The sequence below is a fragment of the Amia ocellicauda genome, chromosome 1 (assembly GCF_036373705.1).
Source record: "Amia ocellicauda isolate fAmiCal2 chromosome 1, fAmiCal2.hap1, whole genome shotgun sequence".
In the NCBI taxonomy this organism is placed as follows: Eukaryota; Metazoa; Chordata; class Actinopteri; order Amiiformes; family Amiidae; genus Amia; species Amia ocellicauda.
Window position 1 is genome coordinate 32,795,062 of NC_089850.1, and position 26,065 is coordinate 32,821,126.

At 37.4% G+C, this 26,065-nt stretch overlaps 1 protein-coding gene across 1 annotated transcript; it reads right to left on the minus strand.

Moving 5' to 3' along the window:
• Positions 1–1,615: 1,615 nt before the first annotated feature.
• Positions 1,616–26,065, minus strand: ibtk (inhibitor of Bruton agammaglobulinemia tyrosine kinase). The gene is made up of 29 exons (XM_066702267.1): positions 25,903–26,065; positions 22,904–23,724; positions 21,304–21,400; positions 21,067–21,191; positions 20,021–20,131; positions 19,594–19,764; positions 18,843–18,960; positions 18,123–18,303; positions 17,905–18,028; positions 17,074–17,251; positions 13,796–13,967; positions 12,893–13,498; positions 12,557–12,643; positions 12,255–12,337; positions 12,105–12,142; positions 11,865–11,961; positions 11,578–11,679; positions 11,048–11,165; positions 10,897–10,957; positions 10,498–10,625; positions 9,926–10,038; positions 9,244–9,392; positions 8,956–9,038; positions 7,872–7,964; positions 7,252–7,398; positions 5,296–5,451; positions 4,125–4,190; positions 3,028–3,160; positions 1,616–2,490 (listed from the first exon to the last, which is right to left on the minus strand). The coding sequence occupies exons 2-29, from the start codon at positions 23,225–23,227 to the stop codon at positions 2,365–2,367; spliced, it is 3,987 nt and encodes a 1,328-aa protein (XP_066558364.1). The 5' UTR covers positions 23,228–23,724; positions 25,903–26,065; the 3' UTR covers positions 1,616–2,364.

Genomic DNA, 26,065 nt, shown 5'->3' on the forward strand with positions numbered 1-26,065 from the left:
AGCTGTGTCACACCGCACTTGTGAAGATTAGTAAGAGGAGGAGTTGGCTGAGCGATAGACCAGAGATAGAAGTAACTTTCACAAGGTTTCCACAAAATCAGCCCCTCTTTAAGGTGTTTTGAGCAACCATTTCTTTCATCTTAAAAACCTACAACTAATATACATTTCTCGTTCAATCATGAATTCTGATTTGCCCTACAATGTGTGAAGACTGTTTAGGCTAAGCCTTCAGACTGTCTGTGGTTTGAAAGGCTTGTTAACTTGGCAAATGGTCTTCTGATATTCTTTACTCAATGCATGCAGGGTTTTTGATCAAGGGCTAATAAAGTAGACCCTAGACCTTTTTTTCCCTGTTGTAATATTTACTTTCTAAATGCTCTATTTTTCAGGAATACATTTTATTGTATTCCTTTCAAACTACAACTGTATAAATTATAATGGATATTGTTAATACAAATATATAGATATATAATTATAGATAAAAAAAATATGTAACAATAGTGGACTAAGGTAGATTAAATAAATAAATGAATATACTGAATTTTAGTTTGATGTAATTACAGTAAAGTCATGCTTATGTTGAAAGCAGTGTGATAATCTCTCTGCTGCAAAAGACGGGTGATGGCGATACTTTCAAAAGACAGAGATAAGTAATACAATCTTGGCAGGCATCTGACCTGATGCGCTATGCAATTAATTAGGAAATTACAACACTTGGAATAAAATGAAAGATACCAAAACAACAGGTGAACAAGAAACAAGAAAAATGCTCGTCATAAACCTTGTTCAACAATGTTACCGTTTCACTATAAAAATAAATAACTTCCCAAAAAGAGTCAATAATAAACAAACACCGACACCCTTCAAAAACAAAAAACATGCTAACAACTATAATATTAATCTCTAATTCAAAATATTGCATTTGTATGTAAAGTAGCAGGCGTAGACCTATAAAAAAAAAAAAAAAAAAAAACTGAGTTTTGTCAAATCAATCCTTCAACATACAAGTACCAAAAACAGATATAGGCTAGAGCGAAGAGTGTCCATTTCATACCAGTTTCTTAAAAAAACTGAAACCTTAAAAAAATGTAACATTCAAGTATTCTGAAATGAGTTTATCTGATAAAACTTTTTTTTTATGTCTTCCTGTCCAGACTACATTAAATTACAACCTGTCTTTAAGAATATGTTGGGTGGAGTAAAATAAAATCATGAAGCCCCGTTTTAGAGACCATTAGAGACTATGATTAGAGCCCATTCACTATCCCATTACTAGAGCCTATTCATGACCAAAAATATGCATCAAAACATTTAAACTTTAGAAGAATTATAGACCTTATCGGTGTAATAAGATACATAAATATTTAAATTTTATATTGACATAAGGAGGCATTTAGATTCACAGTTGTTTCTGTATCGTGTTCATGCTGCATCGTATGATAAAGCAAAAATCCTCTAACATTTGATGATATGAACTCTGAGAAGTATAGATGATTGTTAAACCACAAAGTATTATAAAACAAAAGCTCTGCAATGATTACAGTGACTAAAACTTACTATTCAAAAATACCATTATTAGTTATTTAATGCAAAGACAAAAAACTTACGATACGAGTCATTTATTGCACAGGTGTGTTCTTTATTACATCTCTGCACACTGCTTGGCAGCTCAATCCATATCTCAAGACTCAGCCTTTCACGCAGACACACGTTTAACCCCTTACCAACAGGATATATGCTAAACACTTCAACTCCAGACCTATAAACAAACTCAAGAATGCACTTAAATCAACATATCCAAGCCCCTAAGTTGTTTATGATGCATAGCTGATAACACAGCTCCATACATTCCTACACCAAGGCCTTGCATGTTTTTCGCAGGAAAGGATGTTAAAAAAAAAAAGAAAAGAAAAATCTATATTCTCAAAATAGTTTCTATATATACTTATTTGAATCACTAACAAATCTGCATGTGCATTTGTTTCACTTACACATCAACATAAACAATGATATTAGGTTACCAATTCTCATAATGGGCAAAATTGAAACATTTAATGTATAATTTTCTGCTCAGATATCAAGATATAATTAGAAAAACACTATGGCAGTCAGAAAATTTGGACAGTCCCAGCTATGAGTGCATGTATATATTTGATGTCCTAAATCATGGTAAACCTGGGTCATTATTCATCTAAATACAACAAATTACAGACAGCCACAGATGAAAATGCTAGAAAGTCCTACAAATGAAAAAAACAACTACTTTAGAGATAAAAAGGATGCACAATTCTGTGGTCTGTGATCTCTGATAATGACCATTTCCAATATAAATGATATTTGGGAGGATTCTTCACACTCTTGTGCTCAGTGTTTGTTCCACATTGGTGTGGCGATTGGGCCCTGCGAGGCTCTTTCTACAACAATGAACTCATCTGGGTTGTTGAAAGCCTTATAATGGATAAGCAAATCTTGAATAGCACATTCTTCAATCTGAAAGAGCCAAACAACAACAATTAATAAGCGGAATGCATTGAACACAATTCGTAATTCAGTGCAATACTAGAAGAAACTGTCTGGAGCAAACAGCCTGTGTATACCTTTCAACAAATACACACACACCCTGGGTCTAAAAACAAATATAGATCAAGAGAGAGAGAGATAGAGATTTTATTTGTGTTATGTCCTAATATTAAATATTTAAAGTACCCTTTCTCTTTACTGTATTTAGGGATATAACATTTAATGTTTTGCTTAGTCCTTTAAAGTAAAAAGCCACCAAAAGTTTATAACATGCCAATTTAGAAGAGTCTCCTACTAAACATAACTGGAAGGTTGTGGGTTCAAATCCCAGGTGGGGCAGTGCTGTTGTACCCTTGAGCAAGGTACCTCACTTAGATTGCTCCAGTAAAATGCCCAGCTGTATAAATGGGTACAAATGTAAGTCGCCCTGGATAAGAGCGTCAGCTAAATGACAAATTCTGTAATGTAACGTAAACATTCACTCCACATGCTGTACGACTATTGTACCTGTATCAAAGCTAAAGGCTTCTCTCTGCTTCTGATGAGAGCTGCTTCCTGCTGCCGCTCTTCTTCTATGATGGATGCAAATGTCACAGGGGCCACTGCAGGGGGGCTGCCCACCACAGGCATCACCCAGGGGCTTGGGTACAAAGAAAAAAGGGTTGTTACTGCAAATGTATATGACATCAGTTGTATTTTATTATGGAAAAACCTGGACATACCCCCTGTAAATGCCTATATGCTTTAATTCAGTGATTGTATTAAAACTTGTAAGGGCAAGTCTAAAGCCCTGTAACTAATAGCAGCTGTGGTAAAACATGATGTTAACCTGACTGCGAGGTGCAATATACATTATGGTTTTATTTGAAGAGCCATCATTTAATCTATAACACGCAAACACTCGTAGAATAGACAGTTTAGTTCATGCAAAGGAGTGTTAGCCTGCATTTACTTCCCATAACTTACAAAATGGGTGTTTTTAATTAAAAAACATAATATAAATAACCAACAGAGCTACAGAGTTTTGAAACCCTGTCCTTAGTTTAGCAAACAGCACTAGGATACTCTTTATGTATGTTAAAAGTTTATTTTATATGTTTTGGTTGTCTTTTTTACAATGTTTCATTTCAAATAAAAAACCTCCAGCTGTATTGTCATTTTACAACTTCTGTTTGTGAAGATTTTTTTTAAACTTGTTTTTGCACCCTTAATCACACAGGAAGGTTACTCTCCCTCTCTCTACCTTTTTACTGCCTTCTTCCCAAAAGAACTATAGTCGTTTTTGTGTTTATTGTTTGTCTATTGTTATTTTTGTGGGTGGTGTTATTAAACTGTTTTTCTATTTAACTAGAGAAAAGCAGAAGGAAACTAAAATTATCCTATAAAGGATCACCAGCAGCTCTTCGTACTTTACAGAGTACAATTAAAATGGGTGAACTTCCAACAAAGCCAAAATTCACCTTCTAAGAGGAAGAATATTGTCATTTTGAGCAGAGTTGTATCCAAGATACACTATTAGTGCTGTTACTTGCAGAGCTTCTTTTCCTCTTTTTTTTTTTCAAAAAGTTGATGAGCACATGTATGTGTCTTGACAACTTGCTTACTTAGGACTTTCTGCTTGTACTCCTGGGGAACTGAGGTCACCAGAATTCAGGTTTCCTTTAGACCACCTAAAGAGGAGAAAAAAAATAATATATATATTGTGTAGCGATCTGTGACACTTTGGGACTGTAGTGTTTCGGTGTGTGTCTGTCAGTGTCTGTCTTGCAGTGTATTGTGAGGCCACCAACACCATTTAGATACTATTTATTATTCTGTAGCCTACCACATAAAGCTCGCCAGTGAAAACTCTACAATATATAATATGACCTGTAGTTGTCATACCAATAAGTAATTGTAATTACTTCAGTATCAGTACCAGATAAAGAGAAGTTGCAAATGTACCAATGTACACTAACTGTACATAAATGTTTTTTTTTTTTTTAATTCTTCTAATCCAATGTTAAGAGATACATTTAATGTAGAGAATGTTTTTTTGTTAGATTTTTTTAATGTAGGAAAGCTCAGTAAAAGCCCTATCTTTATATGACCTGTATTGTTGTTGCTATAGCCTTCATAACATTATTTTACTAAATAGCAATGAAACGACAGATTACACATTTAAAACAAAGTTTGTAATTAAAAGTACAACTCAATTTAAATTTTCAATTTCTTGATTAGAACTGCAGTAAATATCGAAGAAAGAGTAATCTTTATTTATTATCAATCTCTGCATAAAGTGCAACAGTGCTGTCTAGTGGATAACACAGGTACTTAATGATGGCAGTGAATAACAAATAACCTGCTTATAAGGCTGAATTAGCTTTAAAGCAGATTAATACAAGTCTTGTATATACTTGCTTTAAACACAAAGACCGTTGATTATCAGACTTGTAAAATATGCCCCTGGGAACCAGTGTCATCCTGATCTATCCTGTGTACCTTCAGATAAAACCTTTTGAAAAGTAGATGATATCACATGTTTTTAGAATCACCCACAGGTTATGAAACAACAGCTTTTTTATGTTGCTTCCCTCTCCTTGCTCTCTTATCAACTCTGCTACTAATAGCTAAAACTTACAAAGAAACTGTCTGAAAGCATTATGTCAATTGCAGAACAGGTTTCTTCACAGGATCAAAATGTGACTGTTTTATTATTAAACTACCCAACTGCATTGTAGCAAAAGAAGCATGACCAATAATGACTTCTAGGAAAAGCGTTTGCACCATCCTTACCCGCCTGGCTTCTCGTTGTCACTGTGCTCACTGTCTTTGAAAGACACCCTCTTCACAATGGATGGTGAAGAATAGCCAGCTCTCACAGTCTTCTCCTCCTCCATCAACAGATCACGGAATGACTTGAAGGAAGGGGAAGAGTGCAGTGGAGTGGCCCTATTACAAATCACAAAGATTAACAGCATTAAATTTGGTACCAGATACTGTATAATTGTCCAAAGGTATTATTATGCAATGCATATTGTTTCACAAAATTCAGCAATTACTTTATGCTGTAAAAATAATGAATACAGTTATTTCCATACAACGACAGTAACTCAATTTAACAGTCTTATTTTTGTATAATGCCATTATGATGCTGACAGACCCTGCTTAATTAAAGCTTTTCAATGCATAATGGTTTCTGCTTCTTGTCAAAACTTGCAGTATAAGCATTGGAAGACATTCAAACTACAAGATCTGTAACAAATTATAGCACTTTTTTCTGCAAGGATATCAATACGAATTTTTGTCATGTCATCCATGAAAATAAAACGCATTACAAAAGATATACTCTAATCAGCACAGACAGTAAATTATGTGGTATATACAATTACAAGATAAGCTACAGTGTGGCGACTGGAGTTTGGAGTGGATCCAAAACAGACATAATAGCAGTTGTGAACTGGAGAAACCTGGCCAGATGAAACCATGCTGTTCCTCATCAGACAGTTTTTAGTAACAGCTCATCTCCACATTAAAAGCGTGTGGGCTGGCTCAAGGAAATGAGCTATGGAGCTGATTTGCGTTTTCACGGAAGATAGTACGTATAGCGATGATTATTTAAAATTTCCTTTCACAGGTGCCTGGAAACCTGGAACAATCTGGATTGTGGCCATAGAAACAGTTTATGGATTTAAATAAGGATTGCTTTCACATCCTATTAAGAACTTTAATCTGACATTTAAATAACATTCATAAGGAACGTCATTTTACTCATCTTTTAATCGTCTTTTAACCAACCATTTTCATGTAATGGTGCTTGCTAAGTCATTTATGTCTGACGATATAAAAAACTCAAATAATTGTGGTTAGACAATATTTGATGTGTATATATATATATATATATATATATATATATATATATATATATACACAGTCGCCTCCAAAGTGTCACTAATGGTTGACATAACAAATAAAGGCACGTATTTAGTACTGTTTAAAAAAAAAGTAACATTACTAGTACGTCAAAAATAGTTACAAATATTTCTAATTTCACAATGTTCACATAACAGCTGAAATAGACCATCATTCTGAACCAGATATTCAAATATATCTTGCAGCACAAAAACAATAGCTTGGTTCTGTTATTGCAATATGCAATCAAGACTAGGCATAGTTCAGACAGCCACTGAAATGGGAAAAATATTTTAAAATAGCAGTACAGCTATGATGTATTTTTTTTTGTAATTTTATAATCTACTGAACTGCACTGTTGGCATTACCAGATACTTTATTTGAAGTCCCAATATCAACTGCTGAAAATACCTTCAATATCCTATCTATAATAAAAATGGGTTTGTGGCTCCATCTTTCACAAAGTATTGAATAACTGAAAATACACAAATTGCTGAAAAAAATATGATTTAAAGGGAAATTCCATGAACACGTGGAACATTTTTTTTAAATGGGCTGATGAGTTATTGCATACATAACCTGTCAAATGTATATACTATTCCATCTCATTTTGCTTCTGAAATGTTAAGTTATTTAAACAACAGTCATGTAACTGTATTAAACAGGTTATCCATTAAAATGTGCGAACTTGAACTGCTCGTTTAGGCAGTTTCTGTCCAAGTGTCCTCTTTGACTTGAATGATACAAGAGTCATGATTTCCTAACTCTGGCCATTCTGAAACGAGGCCTGATGGGAATCTAGGTCACACAATAAGAGGAACCCTGTTTCCTTCAACCTACCATGCTTTCCCAGTCTTGGAGGGAGTGGATGTTGGAGACAATTTCACTGGGGTATTTTCCACTGTGCCTTCTTTAGCAGCCATAGCAATCATTTTTCTTTGCTTCTGGGAAAGTTTGGTTCCATGAATTGAGGGTTTACCGATGTTCCTGTAAATTATAATGAAACATTTGAAATATCCAATAATTTTTCACCCCAATTACTGATCTCTGCTCCCTACTACTACTTCAATTTATCTTCGGGAGGAACGAGTCAAAGCATGCATCTTCTGACCCGCAGGTAGTCAAACCATCAAATATGTTTTGCCCTGCAGGCCCAGAACGCCTACTGCTCATCTATCACACCGCTCAGAGGTTGCAGATAGTACACCTTTGATCTAGAGGTGCCTGAAAGGTCACAAGAGTTGAAAAAATTATAAATGACACTGAAGTCTTGAATATCAGAATATCAGTTGTAAACTATGCAAATTATTCCTTGAAAAAAGATTAACAGGCTTGTAATCTCATTGTAAATGTAATGCCAGGTTAAGTTGCAGTCTTATAGCAACATTTGGTACTTATTCTGTTCCGAACACAGAAACTAAACAGAATTCAAAACATAATGTTACTCTCAGATTACTTACAAAATAGTACTTTTAGGTGTGGCCCCACGGTTTTGTATATTTTCCTCCATTTCCATGATGGCTCTTAGATCTAAAACAGGATGGCTGGCAGGGCTGAAATATATACAGTGCTTTTACTAAGTTAATTAGTAATCAGAGGGCTTATTACAAAAGAATCAAATTCCGCAAAGTGAATGAATGAGTTCCCATGAATTGCTGTAGTCAGTAAGTAAGATGCTTAAAGGGAAAATGGAGCAGTTCCTAAAATCACGGTTTTATATGAAGCGCCATTAGGTGACATTATTACTGAAAAACACTTGCACTCTCTACACTGAAAACATCAAACCTTGCGCTCTTTACACTGAAAATGCTTGCACCGTGTACACTGAAATCGAGACCAGATAGGTGACATCAAAATATAAGTACTCCCACGCAGCATTATTGTATATTAAGTCCAAGGGGTTCATAACTAAGCTGTGCAATACAGATTAAGCGCAAAGCGATGGTTTGTCAAGCATTTGCTTTCTATACATATGTATGGTTATGTACTGTAGCCTATGTATATACAATTAATATAGTTGTGTAAATGTCTTGTTAGGCTATAGATTAAAACTGACTGAAGCACAAGCCAAGAACTAAGTTTTAAAAGTTTCTTATATGATAGAACCACTCTAGAAGAGTGGTATACATCTTACTTACACCCTATAGCAACATATAAAGATGGCTACAGATGTCATTTAAAAAAAATGTGCCAGTTACCCTTTAATAAGAGGATCCATATGAGGGTGTTGCCATGCTTATCTTATGGATGCCAAATTGCCAAAATGCCAAACATTGTATATAGATCCATTTAGTTAAATATCAACACAGAAAATAAAAAAATACAACAGATTGTATTCTAGATAGTGAAGAGTTATACCTATGTATTAGAATGACTGGAACAAAAGAAAAGTATTGTGAATAAATTACATTTGCATCATACTGTATAATTATAAGATAAAAGCACTCTCCTAGAATCAGCACTGCCATGGTCAATGCACAGTAAACAACATACATGCATAACATTAAAATACAGAAGAAAAACACTTCCAAACCACACATCTACCTTGCTTTTGGTCCTGGTGCGTTTGTCATCTCTAAATTCTGTGGTGGAATTTTTGTTCTCACTGCTCGAGATCCATCTTCTACCTGAGGAAACAAAAAACAGAAAATATTAAGCAAATGCATAAAAGGTACCAGTATACACTGTACAGTATACAAGTAATCAATGTATTAACAGGTAATATCTTGAAAGACATTCAAGAAAATGGGATTAATCCTAATTATTTTGTCTGCCTAATGATTTAATGGCTTCTATGAACGATCTCATAGAGCTGTTCTACATGCTGCAGACCTCAGATTTGTCCTGGCCGAGTCCCGCCATGAACACAGGAGACTGCAGCTCTCGAGGACTGCCGACTCCCACATAGCTGCCCTCCGAGTCTGATGTGAGGAGCTCTTGCAGTGACTCAATAGAATTATTCTTGCCAGTCTTTGCCAAACCTAAGGAGAGACAGAAATGTTTTCAAGAGCGAACCCCTACATAACGTACTACTACAAAAGTGCCTCTATCTTTAAAGAGAAGACTGAAGCCAATTTACAGGAGTAGTAAGTTAATCAAATTTATTTCAGACACAGAATCATTATATCTCCTTTCTTGGACCAATGATATGTCACTGTTCTCTTCTGGCCTCTTTCAGGTACTCCCTTAAAAAGAGGTTGCCAGGTCAGTCAGCTGGCTTGTAAGAGGTTTTCACATATTTCAAATCAATGTTTTCAGGCTCTCAAAGCTGTCTACAGTGCTCTGACGAGGGGTATCTATGCTCCATTACACGAGTACTAGTCTTGGAATAACTGACATAAAAAAAAAACAATGGGCATAAAACATATCCTTTATTAAAACATGTACTCTGAAATGTGTAAATGGTTCCATAAGGCAAAGGTTTATTTCTAAGTTTCTTTTCTTCATAGGTTATACAGTTGTCCCAAATATTTTCACCACCAGGGACTTCAAAAAGAAGCACAGTAATAGTGACCTGTAGAAGGCGGGCTCTGGATGATATCAGACAGGTTGTACCCTCCTGAACTGTCAGAGCGCCGTCTTGGCTTCTTCTTGGCCTTGATTTTAGCTTTCTTCAACAGTGTTTCTCTGAAAGGGCAGAAGAGCCGTTACCATCATACTCGCACTTACAAGATCATATGAATACAAATTAATAAATGTGAATAAAGTATGTAATATCATCTGGATTTAGTCACAATAAAGATTATATTGAAACAAGCATCAGAGAAAACACTCAAATGAAATGGCAAATTCCAAACACAGCACACTCCAAGATAAAATCAACTGTTAAACAAAAATATCTCCATCAAGTACAGTGTTTTAAATTAGTCTAAGATTTAGCCTGTAGGAATTATCTTGTTACATTAAACCAACAGAATTTTTTGATGTAAAATGTGTTTATATTAATTGGCTTGAGAACTTATCTGTCTCGCGTAACAAATACAACATGATAAATAAATTATACTATTTCAGTTATGTATTATGTTAAAAATATAACATTCAATCCAGAATTATTTGAAAGCAGTTGAAGTCAGTGCAATACTATACCTGGACACGTACTCTACATCGGTCTCGGCCTTCTGGGGCAACGAGTTTTCCCAGTCATCCGTCTCAAATGAACGGAGGTCTGGTACATCAGGGTAGGGAGTAATCAGTCGTTTCTGCATTGCAGGGATCTAGGAATTATAATATTAATTATAAATGTGTCCCACAAAAAAGCAAGTTTCAGCTATGTGTGTAAATGTGCTGAAAATGGTATTGGAGAACTACAGATACAATAGGGCTTTATAAAATACAGGGAAAACAAAGCCCTTTTGGTAAATACATTAAATGATAAATAAAGAGTTAAAGAGAGGCCTGTTCAGTGACTTGAATCCAGTCTTACAGTTTGTTTAATAAATCATTGAGCAGCATCACATATCACCAGGTCTAGATAGGCCCACATACCATCCTCCTGTAGGCAGCAGACAAATCCAATAAAACCTCGTCACTCAGGACATCCAGGGCTCTAAGAACAGTAACAAAGATTTAAGTCACAAAAATATTATTGCAAATAAAAATAATGAAATAACTATAAAGGGTATCCTTTCAACTTCACCTTGATTCCAATAATGCTGCCATGTTCAATACTATGAACTGCAGGCAAGACAGCTTCAGTTGATCCGCATTGTACATTGAAGCAAATTCAAGCAGCTCAGCCGCGTTCTTTAGGGTTACTAGATGAAAAAACAGGAAACATACGTCTGAAAAAGCCACACATTTTCTGACAAATGTATAAGATATTTTAACTCATGCCATTGACTGCTTTACCAAATTGGCTGAAGTATCCATCTTCCTAAAGCTCCAAAATAGTGTTGAACATATATATATATATATATATATATATTTTTTTATGTGAGAATAAATTGAGAAGAAAGTGTCATGGAATAGGAACTGTAATCTTAACCGTAAACCATCATCATTTGGAATCAATTTTTCCTCTCAGACATTTCATGCATAAACAATCGATCCAACATTTTTGCAATGTTAGTGATTTTTCAGAAGATTCATCAAAAAATGTTTGGGGAGATTTTCATCTTAAAGTAACCTGGATTTGAACAGAATATAAAAATGGAGACAAATACTGACGTTTCTCAGTAATGGCAACTTCGCACATCTCCTTCAAACGTGCGATTAGGAGCTGATCGGCCACCACGAGCACATTGCAGACAAACTCCACGCTGAAGGACTCTGGAAATGGTGAAGAGTTACATATATGAGGATTAGATCAATTTATCATGCATATGAAATGTTATTTCTCACATTTAAGAATAAGATAATAACTATATCAATCCAGTCTCACCAATGTCTCCTACACATTACTAAACTGCCATACAATGCATTCATAAAAAGGGACAATGGCTCATAAAATGTACCTTTAACTGTCGGGCATTCATCAGTGTAAACATAATCTAGGATGACCTGCAGGATCTCAGACTGGATCGGCATTTCAAGAGCTGTGCAGGAAGTCGCCTGTGTTGGTTAGACAACAAGAATTAGAGGCAAATATACATAAGAAATAAACTAAAATCTTAAAACATATTTTTAATTACTTAAAAAAAAGAGACTCTCAAAACACATTCATGGATATCACTTTTCAAAATGTATCAACTTACCTCTATCCAGGAACTGCCCAGCATGCTATGGAAATATTCTGCAAGATACGTACAGATTTATATAAGATGACAGTAAATATGAAGGACTCTGGAGTCACAAGAATACAAATCCCAAACCTTATTTGATCTTTTAAAAGCACTTCCACATACCTAATCGAGCAGACAAAACACACTTGTGACAAGGAAATTCCTTCCCATCTTCAGACCTCAACGTCACGTCACAAAGGTACGAGCTGTGCCAGATATTTCAATGTGAACAATTTTGTACAACAATAACCTTACATTATTATTTGTATTGCATATCACTGATTTTTGAAGGTATAATTGAACATTTTCATGGGAATATCAATATAATTTCAACTCAGAACATTCTTTAGCTTTTGTGTTTAAATTATTGTGCAATAGTTAGATATAAATAATCAAAGCAATAAATAGATAGAACTCTTACATACCACTTTTTCTGATTTAATCGTAGTCTGCTTCCTGTCTTCTTGTTTACAACATTGATTTTTCCATTATCAAACTTGACTCCATCTAGCCTACAAGAAGACAACAAAAACAGGTTGACAACTGTGTCTATAATATATCATCATGTCTGGGGAACACAAAATATTTATTTCTCACATCAAAGCATTATTCAAATGCCAACACACTATCCAGAGTGCACTGGTCAACAGTTACCAATTCATATTGCATTCTGGCCCTGACTTAAAGCACACACCTTCACCTGACTCTGTTGACAGACAGACTGACATAAACAAAGACTTTCCTTTAAACTCAGTTCTTACCGTGCAGACAGGCCATTAACGCCAAATTTCTTTGCCAGGCCCTGCAGGGTTTTCACCGGGTTGACCTCTTCACTTGCCCCTTTCCCCTTCTTACTGTTTTTGGCTTTGGTTTTCGGTTTCTCCCCATCACCATTAACTTGACAGCCCCGGTATACCTCATAGGCAGACTTGTCTTTCAGTCCCTCATGGAAGTCTATCTTCCTCAGGCTACAAATAAGCGGGTCCAGGTAATCTTCCTTCTTCTCCTCTCGAGGTAACTTGGCTCTGTAGCCGTGTGAGAGGATGTTGCACGTGTCCGTGTAAATGAACTGCAAGAGGTGCTCAAACATATCCGGTTGGACCTTCTCCAGGACAAAACGGTCACAACCCACGGCATCCTCGTCCGTTCGGAGAATGTCTGGCAATCCGACCTGATCAGACTCGGGGTAGAACTGCTTCCGAAAGAAGTCTGACCTCATGGAAAGGACATACTTGTGAGCTGGGAATGTCCTGTTGCCCACCTGGAGAGTCACATCATGGATATTGTCGGTTTCTTCTGCCTCAGCGAACAGGCTCTGGAAGTCTTTGGAAAACGTAGGTGAGGAGACTGACGGGATTTCATACAGGCTGAAAATAAAGCAAACGCCATGAAGATGTTGTTGCAATTGTAGTTTGGACTTATGAATGTTACTTATTCACCCATTTGTAAATGCCAGTGCCAAAGTTTTCAACAAATATGACAATTCTATTAAATTCTATTCTATTAAACATTTGCAAAAGTATCTTTACTCTTTTAACTACCGTGAACTTTAAAAACTTCACAATTAACAGTATCACATACAGATGCAGAATAGCTTTTGACTGGATTAGGAAATTCAACATGGGATCAAATGAAAGTCATCAAACAACATATAAAAATAATACCTCGTCTTGGGATCAGACTGCAGGACACCGAAGTTACGTCCTTTGGAATCCATAGTTATGCTGACAGCCCGATGAACATGAGGAAGCTTTTCTAGTCTAATTTTCTCATATGCATTGCTGACATCCATGTGGCTGGACAGCCCTGCAGAACTTCCCAGACTTGGCGCATCATCTTCATATCAGTCATAAAAAAAAATATATATATAAAAAAAAAATTATATATATATATATATATATATATATATATATATATATATATATACAGTGGGGGAAAAAAGTATTTGATGCCCTGCTGATTTTGTACGTTTGCCCACTGACAAAGAAATGATCAGTCTGTAATTTTAATGGTAGGTGTATTTTAACAGTGAGAGACAGAATAACAACAAAAAAATCCAGAAAAATGCATTTAAAAAAAGTTATACATTGATTTGCATGTTAATGAGGGAAAAAAGTATTTGACCCCTTCGACTTAATACTTGGTGGCAAAACCCTTGTTGGCAATCACAGAGGTCAGACGTTTCTTGTAGTTGGCCACCAGGTTTGCACACATCTCAGGAGGGATTTTGTCCCACTCCTCTTTGCAGATCCTCTCCAAGTCATTAAGGTTTCGAGGCTGACGTTTGGCAACTCGAACCTTCAGCTCCCTCCACAGATTTTCTATGGGATTATGGTCTGGAGGCTGGCTAGGCCACTCCAGGACCTTAATGTGCTTCATCTTCAGCCACTCCTTTGTTGCCTTGGCTGTGTGTTTTGGGTTATTGTCATGCTGGAATACCATCCACGACCCATTTTCAATGCCCTGGCTGAGGGAAGGAGGTTCTCACCCAAGATTTGACGGTACATGGCCCCGTCCATCGTCCCTTTGATGCGGTGCAGTTGTCCTGTCCCCTTAGCAGAAAAACACCCCCAAAGCATAATGTTTCCACCTCCATGTTTGACGGTGGGGATGGTGTTCTTGGGGTCATTCCTCCTCCTCCAAACACGGCGAGTTGAGTTGATGCCAAAGAGCTCGATTTTGGTCTCGTCTGACCACAGCACTTTCACCTAGTTCTCCTCTGAATCATTCAGATGTTGGCAAACTTCAGACAGGCCTGTACATGTGCTTTCTTGAACAGGGGGGCCTTGCGGGCACTGCAGGATTTCAGTCCTTCATGGCGTAGTGTGTTACCAATTGTTTTCTTGGTGACTATGGTCCCAGCTGCCTTGAGATCATTAACAAGATCCTCCCGTGTAGATCTGGGCTGATTCCTCACCGTTCTCATGATCATTGAAACTCCACAAGGTGAGATCTTGCATGGAAACCCAGACCGAGGGAGACTGACAGTTATTTTGTGTTTCTTCCATTTGTGAATACTCACACCAACTGTTGTCACCTTCTCACCAAGCTGCTTGGCGATGGTCTTGTAGCCCATTCCAGCCTTGTGTAGGTCTACAATCTTGTCCCTGACATCCTTGGACAGGTCTTTGGTCTTGGCCATGGTGCAGAGTTTGGAATCTGATTGTTTGATTTCTTCTGTGGACAGGTGTCTTTTATACAGGTAACGAGCTGAGATTAGGAGCGCTCCCTTTAAGAGAGTGCTCCTAATCTCAGCTCGTTACCTGTATAAAAGACACCTGGGAGCCAGAAATCTTGCTGATTGATAGGGGATCAAATACTTATTTCCCTCATTAACATGCAAATCAATGTATAACTTTTTTTGAAATGCCTTTTTCTTGATTCTTTTGCTGTTATTCTGTCTCTCACTGTTAAAATACACCTACCATTAAAATTATAGACAGATCATTTCTGTGTCATTGGGCAAACGTACAAAATCAGCAGGGGATCAAATACTTTTTTCCCCTCACTGTATATATATACACTCACCTAAAGAATTATTAGGAACACCTGTTCAATTTCTCATTAATGCAATTATCTAACCAACCAATCACATGGCAGTTGCTTCAATGCATTTAGGGGTGTGGTCCTGGTCAAGACAATCTCCTGAACTCCAAACTGAATGTCTGAATGGGAAAGAAAGGTGATTTAAGCAATTTTGAGCATGGCATGGTTGTTGGTGCCAGACGGGCCGGTCTGAGTATTTCATAATCTGCTCAATTACTGGGATTTTCACGCACAACCATTTCTAGGGTTTACAAAGAATGGTGTGAAAAGGGAAAAACATCCAGTATGCGGCAGTCCTGTGGGCGAAAATGCCTTGTTGATGCTAGAGGTCAGAGGAGAATGGGCCGACTGATTCAAGCTGATAGAAGAGCAACTTTGACTGAAATAACCACTCGTTACAACCGAGGTATGCAGCAAAGCATTTGTGAAGCCACAACACGTACAACCTTGAGGCGGATGGGCTACAACAGCAGAAGACCCCACCGGGTACCACTCATCTCCACTACAAATAGGAAAAAGAGGCTACAATTTGCACAAGCTCACCAAAATTGGACAGTTGAACACTGGAAAAATGTTGCCTGGTCTGATGAGTCTCGATTTCTGTTGAGACATTCAGATGGTAGAGTCAGAATTTGGCGTAAACAGAATGAGAACATGGATCCATCATGCCTTGTTACCACTGTGCAGGCTGGTGGTGGTGGTGTAATGGTGTGGGGGATGTTTTCTTGGCACACTTTAGGCCCCTTAGTGCCAATTGGGCATCGTTTAAATGCCACGGCCTACCTGAGCATTGTTTCTGACCATGTCCATCCCTTTATGACCACCATGTACCCATCCTCTGATGGCTACTTCCAGCAGGATAATGCACCATGTCACAAAGGTCGAATCATTTCAAATTGGTTTCTTGAACATGACAATGAGTTCACTGTACTAAACTGGCCCCCACAGTCACCAGATCTCAACCCAATAGAGCATCTTTGGGATGTGGTGGAACGGGAGCTTCGTGCCCTGGATGTGCATCCCACAAATCTCCATCAACTGCAAGATGCTATCCTATCAATATGGGCCAACATTTCTAAAGAATGCTTTCAGCACCTTGTTGAATCAATGCCACGTAGAATTAAGGCAGTTCTGAAGGCGAAAGGGGGTCAAACACAGTATTAGTATGGTGTTCCTAATAATCCTTTAGGTGAGTGTATATATATAGAGGCAGAATGCTTTGAAAAAATCATTAAGAAATAAGAAAAGACAAAAACATCCAGGCTAGGCAGTATACTATTCAATTTTCCCCTTTGCCTCAAGTTAGTAAGATAATACTGGCCAAGAAATAGAAAAAATAATTATGGATTCAGTCACATTACAGATTCAAGTACTTTAGTCAACTTCATCTACACACCTTTTTTTTCAGTGCTCTTCTTACAGTCTGTCAGCCACTGCCCTGAAAAGCCTTCTCCCTCTGGAGTAACGAACATCATTTCATTTTTACTGAGGCCGATATCAGACATGTAGACCTGACGTCCGAATGCCCATCGGCACTGCTTCACACAGCTGCTTGAAGACTTCCAGCAGAACACCTGGGAAAGAAGACAAAAAACTGCATGTACTCCTTTTGAGTTGGTAAACCCCGAAGCTCCTTCCCTTGCTACAAGAGGTTCAACTTAATATATTTTTCTTAAGCTTTTACCATGATATTAATATTCAGAGCCCGATGTGTCAGTTTTATTTTCATAAAGTAAAATTTTCCTTCTAGTTCTCTCATGGAGCCCAATTCATATTGCATCCTGTGTTTGGGTGGCTTTGGAAATGTTGTGTGTGACATGAAGGGCTTTGTGGGTCCAAAATTAATTCACGGAAAATAATGTATTGCAACACCAAGCCTGGACATTCTCTAGACTCAAAAGGTGGAGAGCTCACAACCCACAATCCCACCTGCAAATGACTGCTTCTCAATACAGTGTAATAGTATGACCAAGTTGTAATCACTACCATGGGGCAAAAAGTTAAACAAGGTAATTATAACCTTCAGGTATGTAACTTGACTCCTACAAATGAACACGATAAGAATGCTGACCTCGAGGACTCCTGTAGATGGTGCCAAACCGCTACTGCCACACTACTGCATAGTGCAAGCATGTATAGTAGGTCATCTGGAGTTGTATATTAGGAATATTGGGTTTCTTGTAGTTTGTTTGTAACTTATATGTGTGTGTTTGTGTTAGAAACTTACTCTTCCAGCCTGATCCAGAGCTAGGATTGACACTTTTTCACCACCACCCTCTCTGAGAGTCTGAGGATCAACCCTTTGGTCCAAGAAGCCACCGGTTACAAGAACCTTCTTCAGATTGAGCTGCCTGTTGAGAGCAACAACAAAAACAAAATTAAGAATCTGACCTGAACATATGCTGGGAATAACCACTGTTTGCAGACACTCTGTTTCCCACTTACTTAGAAGCAAGTTTTTTGCATTGATAGTCAGTCAGGAGGTAAACGTCTCCCTTCTCAGTCACACAGACTGTGGCTCCATTACTGGCTGCTGCCATGGAGACCGAGATGTCCTTGTGATGCAATGCAGACACCTGACGAGGAGCTGGCACGCAACGCTCCCCATTCGGGTCCAAAAGATAACCTTCACAAGTGGAATATGAGAACATTATGAAAGTCACGTTCTTAAAAAAAAAAAAAAAATATATATATATATATATATATATATATATTAATACAAACTGAAAGAAAACAAGTTGTATAAACTGAAAGTTCACCAAACTGGTTATTTGTGAATTAGTAATTACAATGTTTCTGTATTCTAACCTCAAACAAAATAGGTACACTGAAACTGCTGGAAATTCTAAATTAAACAAATTTCATTTAGGAGATTTATACAATTACCAATTAAAATAATGCAAAGAGTGTAAGGTATGTGGAAATCTAAGGAGATTTTTCAAATCAGATTTAAATTCAGTAAGTAGATGAAGAAATTCAAAAACAAACATTCTCAGCCATTTGCATTGTAAATGGAATTCCAACCAAAAAGCTTAAGGGTCATTGATCATTTTACTGTAGTATCAGACATGAGTACAGTGCTACACAAAAAATGATTTTAAGATGTAAGATTGTTGTCATCTTATTAGAGCAAATGTATTAATTGCATCGACAACTGTGCCTTACCAAGTTGACCGCCATTGAGTCCCACAGTGTATACTGCTTCTTTTGTCCAAAGGACAGTATGAAACCTGCCCGCCGCTACACCAATTACAGTCCTTCCTTTGAGAGATTTGGACAAAACCTGCATCCAATTGTTGAAAATATCTTTAAGTTATTCTTTCCCCTTTCTATTTACTATTACCCCAAATGACCAGAAAAAAATACAACATTTAGATATCATATTGTAATGTAATCTGATTTCTATTAAGCCAAGATACCATCAAAAGCATTGACACTTGCACTGTTTGTGATTCATTAATCAGCTATATTCTTTCTCAGCCCTCCCCTGAAGACCTGCCTGAAGAAAAAGCTTTCTTAATTATTTAAGAGGTAATCATTTAGAGCAGGGAAGTGTTAAGATACCTGAACATAATACGGTTTGGAAACTGAATATCACAATTTCAAAATCTCATATGTTCTACACACCCACCTGCCATTACCTTGCCATTATTTAATTGAAAAACAATACTTTTAATTTAGTAGATAATATAATTATACATCAGACATCAGATGAGTATTAATTTATAATTCAATTCCATTATGTATGTATAATGTAACTTTTAAGTATGCTTTATATGATTCAGTTTAATAATTAATTTTACTATGAATAGTGAAACATGTGTCATGGTGCGTCTTTATTAAACACTGTCTAAAGCTTAACATAACAAAATACTTGTGAGCAGTAAACAATACTGCTATGACAAGGTATCCCCACCTGCTTTGGTACATTACTTGTTGAGGGAGGTGGTACAATGCCAAGCTGGTGAAAGGTATTCAGCCCAAAAGTATAAACATATCCTTCTTCTGTCAACACCACTGTGTGATCCTTGGCTGCAGCCACTTGAGAACAGTGATGGCTGATTAGACCCTCCACCATCCGAGGAATCTGCCACACAGAGAGAGGGACAATAAAAGAAGAATAACCTCCAGGAATAATATAATATAATGTATATATATTGGCTGTAGGTGTAAAGTAAACCTGCAACAGAATTACCACAGCAGTTCAGTAATCATTTTAGAAGTCTATCATTCAGGTGCCCCACAGTTCACACACATTAGATTCAATTTTGTTTTGTTATTTCATTAGAAGACAAGAGAAAACAGAAGGGGGAAAAAAGGCCTTTGGCATCAAGCTATCATACCAGATATGTTTGCTCATCCCCGTGCCCTAGTCGGCCTCCTTGTCCATGCCCACAGGTGTACACTTGACCTTTCTGGGACAGGAACACTGAGTGGAACTTACACAACACGACCTGAAAAATAACAGCATGTCATATTGTACTATACAGAGTTCTTTATCAAGCAGACAGAACACCCTTTTTTAACAAACAAAATTATATGTCTTACAATAATTGTTATTTTAATGTACACAGTGTTGCTGCCCACAAAACAATTCATAGGTTTTTTGTTTTAAGTGAGAAGGCAACATTAACCAGATACAACAGTCAACATCATTATTAATGCAGAACCTAGCAAAGACCTGACGAGAATAGATGTTACCAGGAGTATTACTACATCATCACTGGTAAAAGCTTATCCTGCGGGCCACTCATGTAATTAAAGTATGTCATTATTGAATAAATATTTAAACTTCATTGCCTGAAACTAAAATGGAGCAGTAGAATACAACTGGAACTAAGAGACATAGACAGCGGACAGTAAAATGTGATCTGGCGCACAGTAGAGCTGCTTAGAGTAAAAATGCAACGAAAATAACTTTTAGATATCTAATGATCTCACAGGGTGTGGTTTAAACTCAAGGAAAATACACTTTGCAGCAAATATAATACAAAATAAATAAACCGGTTTAAGTAGTCCTTAGAATACAAACGGTGTTCCTGAGGTCTATCTGGCACCAAACAGAACAGGTCTTAAGCGTCCAGGCGCTGTTCCAGTAAGAAAAAGCAATTGGTTTGCCAAGTGGTGCCTTCAAAAAGGCATCAGGATCACATGTCATTCTCCATTACTTAAAAAGGTACTTAGGGAAGATCTCCACAGTCCTGTCTGCACAACCTAATACAGCTTTAATTTCAAACATCTATCACAACATACATCTTAGTGGGGAAAAATGTAATTAAAAAAGAATAGGATTGATTTAATAGTCCTGTGAGTTTACACTGTACCAAACTATTTTTTTTTAATTGGACATATTATTAATTAGATTAAATAAGTGTAACAACTGATGTACCTGTTTGATGTAGACACCAGTTCTAGCAAACAGATCCACAGGCTCAGGGTAGTATCTGCTCTGCTGATTTCCATGACCCAGAGTAAAGTTAGTGTTATTTCCCCATGTGTAGACTTCTGTAGGATCTGACATTAGAAGCAGAAAAGCCTTAGAAATATGTTTTTAAATATTACTCTCCATATCCTAAATAACACATTAATTTACTCTGCAATTCAGATAACTCAAGTAAATACTCACCAGTATTTCGGAACACAACATGCGCTGGTCTGTCTTTCATAGTTAAATCCATAACCGAAAGCCCTTCTTTATCTTGGGTGCTAAGATTCCCTCCATGCTGAAAAAGGGCAACATTAATCAAGTCAAACACATCAGGCCTATATTTATAATAATCAATACCAATTTGTAGAATAATAATAATAATAATAATAATAATAATAATAATAATAATAATAATAATAAATATATATATATATATATATATATACACACTGATCAGTCATAACATTATGACCACCTGCCTAATATTGTGTAGCTCCCAAATCAGCCCTGACCCGTGGAGGCATGGACTCCACTAGACCTCTGAAGGTGTGCTGTGGTATCTGGCACCAAGACGTTAGCAGCAGATCCTTTAAGTCCTGTAAGTTGCGAGGTGGGGCCTCCATGGATCGGACTTGTTTGTCCAGCACATCCCACAGATGCTCGATTGGATTGAGATCTGGGGAATTTGGAGGCCAAGTCAACACCTTGAACTCGTGATTCATCAGACCAGCCCACCTTCTTCCATTGCTCCGTGGTCCAGTTCTGATACTCACGTGCCCATTGTAGGTGCTTTCGGCAGTGGACAGGGGTCAGCATGGGCACCCTGACTGGTCTGCAGCTACGCAGCCCCATACGCAACAAACTGCGATGCACTGTGTGTTCTGACACCTTTCTATCAGAACCAGCATTAACTTTTTCAGCAATTTGAGCTACAGTAGCTCGTCTGTTGGATCGGATCACACGGGACAGCCTTTGTTCGCAATGTGCATCAATGAGCCTTGGCCACCCATGACCCTGTCGCCGGTTCACCGCTTTTCCTTCCTTGGACCACTTTTGATAGGTACTGACCACTGCAGACCAGGAACACCCCACAAGAGCTGCAGTTTTGGAGATGCTCTGACCCAGTCGTCTAGCCATCACAATTTGGCCCTTGTCAAAGTCGCACAGATCCTTACACTTGCCCATTTTTCCTGCTTCTAACACATCAACTGTGAGGACAAAATGTTCACTTGCTGCCTAATATATCCCACCCACTGACAGGTGCCATGATAATGAGATTATCAGTGTTATTCACTTCACCTGTCAGTGGTCATAATGTTATGGCTGATCGGTGTATATATATACCATATGTACAATGATATAATTTTGTAATGTCTATTTCATCAAATTGGATAACTGTCAGAAGAATGTGTAAATATTGTAATAAATTGCATGTTACATTTTCACCCTTTCACTCACTAGAATATTTTTTTCATATTGCCCATCAATACAATTCCATATAAGCAGTTATATCACTAGATATAAAACTCTAGATACTCTCTCACCACAGAGACTTTTATCTTCACAAATGCAACATCCATCTATCATAATTTTTGAGGATTTAAACTGTCTGAAAGCACAACACTGACCATTACAATCCAACTTCTTGCCACTCAAACAACCACAACTGCGATAATGCAGTATGTATTCATCAAGTCTTCAGTTAGTGCCTGAGCAGCTCAGCAGAAAAAAGAACAGGTGCACATTAAAGATGCAAAGATGATATACAACAAAGTGTGTACTGAAGATTCACTCCTACCTTAACAAGGGACATGAGGCAGTGGATGTGGCCATAGAACACACTCCTGTGCAAGGCTGTCCACCCAGACTCCTTGTCCTTCACGCCCAGATCGGCTCCTTTCAATGCCAGGAGCCAGTCTACGAGACCCTTCTTGCCCAGTGATGCAGCGAAGTGTAGGGCTGTCCTCCCGAAGTCATCCTTCAGCGTGGCAGCGTTGTGGCAATGGGCAGAGAGAAAGGCCCTGAGCTGGCCTTCTGTGCCTTTGGTCAGAGCCGAGATGATGTCCTGAGCATGCTGAATCGACCGACACTTGGCAGTGCAGTCTGGGGGCATCAGGCTCATTCTGAAATGCCTTGAGTGCAAACCCCCTCTTACTGAACAATAACTGAGCAACCTCTTTATACTGTACACACAATTATTAATGGCAATTCATAATTAATCCTTCAAAACAAATACAAAATAAAATAAAAAATCTCATCAGGAAGCTAGAATTGTGCCTGTGTTGAAATTCCACTGCACCCTAGCAACCCCGTGGCCCTTTTCTTAGTTCATTTCATACGACCATGATAAGTCTGCAACATGCAGAACACAGCCGATGAGCATGTTTGGCACGCTAGACAGCATAAATAAATAAATAAATTACAAAATGTATAAATATATATTTATTTTTTAAATGTTATTTTTGTGTGTTTTTTTTCAAGTTTTCTATAAAGGCAAAAGAGTCTGACAACCTTCAGTAAATTCCTTCCACACAAGCCAACCAGCAAAGGGGAATATCCCCTCCCCCCTCCCCCCCAAGCACTCAAATCCGTTTATGCCTCCATAATTATAGGGAGTACCTATAAAGAAAAGAAAAAGACACACAATCACTACCGTCATTTGAACAGGCAGTCCAGCTTTCAGAAGTCAAATTCATTGGCCTATCATTTTACATTGGGCCAATTTCAGAGCATGTTATTTATGACACACCACTAGTGTATACAATATTTTAAACCCCCTGGATTGACAGTCTTTGTTCAAATTCAGTTGTGCTTACCCATCGCCTTCATGAATTAATTTTGTGGGATCTAAAGGCACTAATCAAAGGTCATATTTTAGATAGACAGACCCAAAAAGAATAATAACCAAGAATAAAAAGCAACCTTTTATTGGAGATTATGTTCACTGCACTATCCATAGAAACTAATATAAAGTGATTACTGCAGAGGAAGCAACTGACTTTATAATCAAACTCTGTATTGTTCACTTCCATTTTCTTTTCTTTTTTTCAATCAACTTTGGAGTTTGAATTAGCCTAATCATGAATTAATTAGGCCTACTCACAACATTGCTTTCAGGGGGCTGTAATCATTGCATTTTCTGAGTACATCCAAGTCACGTTCCATGGCTTGGCTCCTAGGAGACGGCACGAGCAGTGTGATTTGGTGCTTTGGCATTATGAAGATGTTTTTGGAGTATTCTAGTATTATATTATTACAATCAAAGCAGCCAGGTAGATTTTTTGTTTTGTTTTTATTTTTATATGGTTTGTACATTTGTCTTGATTTGCTCTTTAATGTAATCTATTTGATTACAATTCTGATTAATAATGTACAAAATGTGCTGAAGTATTCCTAACTGTTTGTTTTTATGACAAAATTGTAATGTGAAGCCTTCATTATTTATGGGTAGAAGGTAAAGGTTTAGCCTAGATCCCTAACAGGTATTATATAGGCCATATGTAGAAAACATATTTTCATTCTCTTTGCTACAGTATTAAGGCAAATATAGTAAGCTTCCATTTGAGAGAGCTTATAGAACAGTTAAATAGATAGTTGTATGTATTTAATTTATTTAGCCTATTTGTTAAATCCTATCTGATGGTTCAGCATCTAGCTTTAATTAGCATGGCCATTAGAATTGACATGCATTATTTTCAAATGTGCGTTTGTGTGTTTGTGTGTGTGTGTGTGTGTGTGTGTGTGTGCGCGTGTCACATAGTATGTGAGAGTATATAAATCAATGTGTGTGTGTGTGTGTTTAGTAAGTTTAAGGCTCAGTAGTCTTTAAGACTAACACAGCAGTAACATCCTCCCCACATTCCAAATCTACAGGCTAATCCAAGCGATGCAAAGGAAATTATAGAAATAGCTTGACTGGTTAGTTATAGCAAAATCATTATTTAACTAATAATGTATTAAAATCTGAAGCCAAATTATACAAATCAAAATGTAAGCTATGCATTTGTGTTGTGTTGTCAGCACCTAGAATACGAATATGCAAAATATACAATAAAATCAGTCGGTGACATTAGTGAGCTCCTAATTGAGAGCCTCTAAAGTGGAAATAGCTGTTATACCATACAACTCTGCACAAAATAAGTTGCAAGCGAAACGCAGGTCATTGCGATTGGAGCACTGTGTGTGCAACACTTGCGACACACCTGCACCATATTTCATGTTGCCAAATTGCAGTGATGAAATCCATTTATTTTCGCATTACTCGAGCTCTCCTTTGATATAGTGTGCCATCTAATTACATAAAGCAGTGTAACACATTTAATGAGCATGTATTATATTAAGAAGACCATTGGAAGCTTGAGCCACTACTGCAGTCAAGACATATTGGTGATATTTTTGTCTCGCAATTGAAGTTATCAAGCTGATTTTTTAAATGACATTTACAGTGAATAGTTGCGAAGCTGCAGAGCTAAACAGTGCGTTAGCGATAAACGTGATGCATGTGGACAAGTTTCTTATTTTACGATCTGTAACTTGGAGACATACGAGAGCTTCGGTTAGCTAATGCAGTTATCTATGTGCATCTACTTTTAACTGGTATGAAATCGGCTGTTTTTGCACTGCAATCCACACAACATGCGTCTCATATAAATAAGATCAATTTAGTTGTAAAAAATATATACACAACATCCAGTGCATGGTAGTGTTTTCTGATCCACTACGTCAGCCTGACTTGACACATCAGCAGCAGCCTTCATCTGCTTGTAGCGTCTGATTTAACGTTTACGGCTCACTTACCAGCCGCTAGTTGAAGGTGACAGAGAAGTATTGGCTGTATTTGACGGTAGTGGTCTGCAAAGGCATTGTCAATTACAATATTGTATAGACTGTGCTGAAAATATAAGATCCTGGCAGAGTTTCACTTCAAATTTCCAGAGAACTCCGAACCTCACAGCACAAC